Source organism: Pelobates fuscus, chromosome 9, assembly GCF_036172605.1.
Source record: "Pelobates fuscus isolate aPelFus1 chromosome 9, aPelFus1.pri, whole genome shotgun sequence".
NCBI lineage: Eukaryota > Metazoa > Chordata > Amphibia > Anura > Pelobatidae > Pelobates > Pelobates fuscus.
Window position 1 is genome coordinate 29,368,164 of NC_086325.1, and position 3,761 is coordinate 29,371,924.

At 39.7% G+C, this 3,761-nt stretch overlaps 1 protein-coding gene across 1 annotated transcript; it reads right to left on the reverse strand.

The window, feature by feature from the left end:
• Nucleotides 1–1,321: 1,321 nt before the first annotated feature.
• LOC134573632 (adenosine receptor A1-like) lies at nt 1,322–2,353 on the reverse strand. Its single transcript, XM_063433417.1, has one exon. It carries the CDS (start codon nt 2,351–2,353, stop codon nt 1,322–1,324), a length of 1,032 nt encoding a protein of 343 aa, XP_063289487.1.
• Between the last annotated feature and the right edge of the window lie 1,408 nt (nt 2,354–3,761).

A 3,761-nucleotide genomic window follows, 5' to 3' on the forward strand; every position in this document is an offset into this window, starting at 1 on the left:
ACGTCCAGCGACGCTCTAGCACAGGTTTCCTGTGCTATGGACCAGGAAGTGACCTCTAGTGGCTGTCTAGTAGAGGTGTAGTTAACCCTGCAAGGTAATTATTGAAGTTTATGAAAAACTGCAATAATTACACTTGCAGGGTTAAGAGTAGTCGGAGATGGCACCCAGACCACTCCAATGAGCAGAAGTGGTCTGGGTGCCTGGAGTGTCCCTTTAAGAAAAAAACTAAACAAAACATTGATTCATGTCAGGGGTGTCTATGCTTAAATTGAGCATCGTGGGAAAAGCTCTTAAAGGCCCACTCCAGTAACTTAAAGCACTTTACCTTAATGAAATGTTTATGTATTAAGAGTGTGTCTTCCTTTTTCACTTTACAAAAAAAATGCAGATTTCAATAGAATTTGGCACTTTTATAAATTAACCTGACAACCTGTCATTTTACTTCCCAGTTTGTTTAGCTCAGTGGAGCTAAACTCAAGAGGCAGTTAATTGCTGAGAGTATGTGCCTCATTGAAGCCTGGTGCAAGGTTAGAAGGGGAAGACTTGCGAAAGATTGCAGACAAGATCTGCAGATGGCTCAACCTGTTTTGAGATATACCATCAATAAAAAAAGGCATAATTAAATGCATGAATGTTTTCAGTGGAGTGTCCCTTTAAACATCTGCAGTGTTATCCATCACTTGTCTTAGGTTTTTTTTTTTTATCTACACATTTCCTAACGATATGGATAATATTTTTGGAAATGTATAGATCAATAAGCTTTGTTGTTTGCAAAGTTTATTGGGAAGAGTTTACTCCTCATTCGTTCTTTCCAACATTTATGTTTGGTTGTCTGGAAAGTGGCCCTTTAACTCACCTTTTAAACCAACACAGTTATAGTTAAAGTGAAGAATTTTAGTAATATTGACAGGCCTGAGATTTGTGCTCCTCGTTGCAACAGCATCCTTCGGTGAACTCTATTATTACACCAGTTATACCTTCTATTGCCACTAGTTATTGATCTGTCCCTAACTAACTCACATGGATAGCTGTGCTCGACTCACCCTGAAAACTCTAGAGATTCTGGAAACCTGACCTGTGTGATGTTGTTCAGTGACATAGTAAACTACTGAGCCTAAGGACCTACCTCGCACTCAGTAAGTACAACTCTACTGCAAAGTTATACAAGCCCCACTGTAATAGATACATCGGCCACACAGTACTCCAGGTGTCGGCCTGTACGAGTATAGTGTTAGAGAAGATTTGGAACACTGTCTTCTATGAAGCATAACATACAGTGGATACATACATTTCTAACATTTTACTCCATTAGATAAGTAATTTACTTCCCTGGTAGTGGAACACACCTAATGCTGCATTCTTCCCCCTGACCTTGAGCAGCTTTTGCAAGATTGGAGGCCGTCACACTGCCTACACTCCCTTTGGCACAGAAGCAAGGTAGGGTGGCCTCTATTGCTCGACGGAAGGATTTCATGCGGAATACATATATAATAGGGTTAAGGGCAGAATTTACGTGGGAGAGAATGACTGCACAGAGAATGACTTCCCTAGGCACCATGCAACTTGGACAGGCAAGGTTAATCAAATTCAAAAGGTGGATTGGAAGCCAACAGAACACGAAGCAGAAGACGACGATGAAAAGTGAGGTAGCCATGCGAAGCTCTCTGGCCACTATGCGTTTCCGCCTTCTCCTAAGGCTAACATCCACTTCCCACTCGGATATCTGGCGGATCTGTCTGCGAATTTCCAGGAAGATACGGGCATAGAGAACTAACATGGCAACCAGTGGTGGAACGACACAGCCCAAAAATATCACATAGACCATGTATGCCTCGGAGATGAGGGTGTTGAAAAGGCACTCGGTGCCAGGTGGAAATGGTTTGTGCCAGCCCATAAGTGGTATTAATCCTGTAAATGCTGCTGATATCCAAGTACCAAGAATGACCAACATGGCGGCACGAGGTGTTACCAGTACACGGTAGTGGAAGGGGCGCATGATGCTGATGTAACGTTCTACGGCTACTGCCAACAGTCCAAATATTGAGGCCATACAAAAAGTCATGAGATTACACAGCATCAAAAGGCAGGCGTAAAGGCTACATCTACTCACACCTAGATCCAAAAGGATAGCACAAGGGATTGCCACAGCTCCCACGAAGATGTCTGCAGTGGCCAGTGAGAGCAAGAAGTAGTTAGTAACAGTACGGAGCCTCCGGTTACTTACCACAGCCAAACAAATCAGTGTATTGCCCACCACTGAAAACACAGCAGTCAATATCTCTGTCACCAAATACGGAACGTTCCTGACAATGACTGCAGAGCCCACCAACTGAGACGAAAGGGTTGAATTCATGATGAGCAAGGAACAAAGCAAAGTGGCATTCTTCAGGTGATTTGGTCCTCCAATACGCAAAACTGGGCTGGGAACCAAGAATATTATTAGTAAATGGTAAAATACAAGAAAAAAAACATGTATATATAAAAAAAAAGCAGTCTGCGCTATTATCTGTTGATGAATGGAAGATGGATGAATAATCTTTAAAGCTTGAAAAATATGGTGCTGGTCTGTTCAAGGCCCTACTTTTGCATATGCTTTATGACGATTTCTTACAGCCTTCATCTGAAAGTCTTAGAAGGGTATCACCTTATAACTTTTGTTTTCGTTATATCCCTCATTATTGAATAAGAAAAACTGTGCGCTCTCTACTGTTAGCTATTACAATAAGAGATGTGCAAATGGCGTTTAAAAACATATCCTCAGTAAGACAACAGTAATTCAAATTAAAATGCAACTGCATTTATTGTTAATTTATCATTGCATTGTACTCACTACTAACCCCACCATAACAGAAAACATGATAGAACTGCCATGAAATCATTGGATTTGTATAATCGCTTGTCTTGCTGGGTTAAATGAACACTTCATAGAAAAAAAATTAACCATTTAGCAGATATACTGTCCAATGAATATGAATTTAATATTTTTTTTATATTTTCTGTTGGGGCTACGAAAAAGCTAGCTTACATTAGTTGCAGTCCCGTTTTTGTTCAGCACACTTTCCTGTCGGTGCTGGACCTTGTCCAGTCAGAAGCTTCTCACTGAGAATGCGCACAACTGGCCCCAATCATACACTTCTCAATTAATTGTAATACAGTACATTGATTAGTGTATTAATAGCAAGCGTCAACATTGGCACAGTCTCTCGCTTCCTCTTTGAACTATAACTCAAAGCCGTAGAGGCAGGAAAACATCCTGGGCTCTTGACATTGGCAATTTCAGAAAACAAGTTTTTAATTCTAGCAAGTTTAGGTACTTTACCGGAGATATTTACTAAAATAAGAATTGTTGGGAATTCAAAGTGAATGTCAAATTTTAGACTAAAATAAGCGAACTAGAAGCACAGCTGACTAGGAAAATATTTCCAGTTCAGCTAGTTGTGCCTTAGAGTTGAAATTCACTTTGAAAACCTGTATATTTAGATAGTCCTTTACTTTATAATTGTACGTGTAACAATGCATCTACAGACGGGCTGCGTGCGTTTCCTATTATTTGTATAAGGTTTACTTATGTGTTAGAAATCTCAATGTACGTTTCCTAGTAAAATATTGAATAAAAAAATAAATACAACATTTTCAATGCCTGCGCTTCAAGAAGTGAACTGTTTATATGGTTTTATGGATTGCCATATTGAGGGTGATATTCCAATATTATTTAATCCAATATTTTAATAGTACATCTTAAAAACAAATATTCTGTGTTC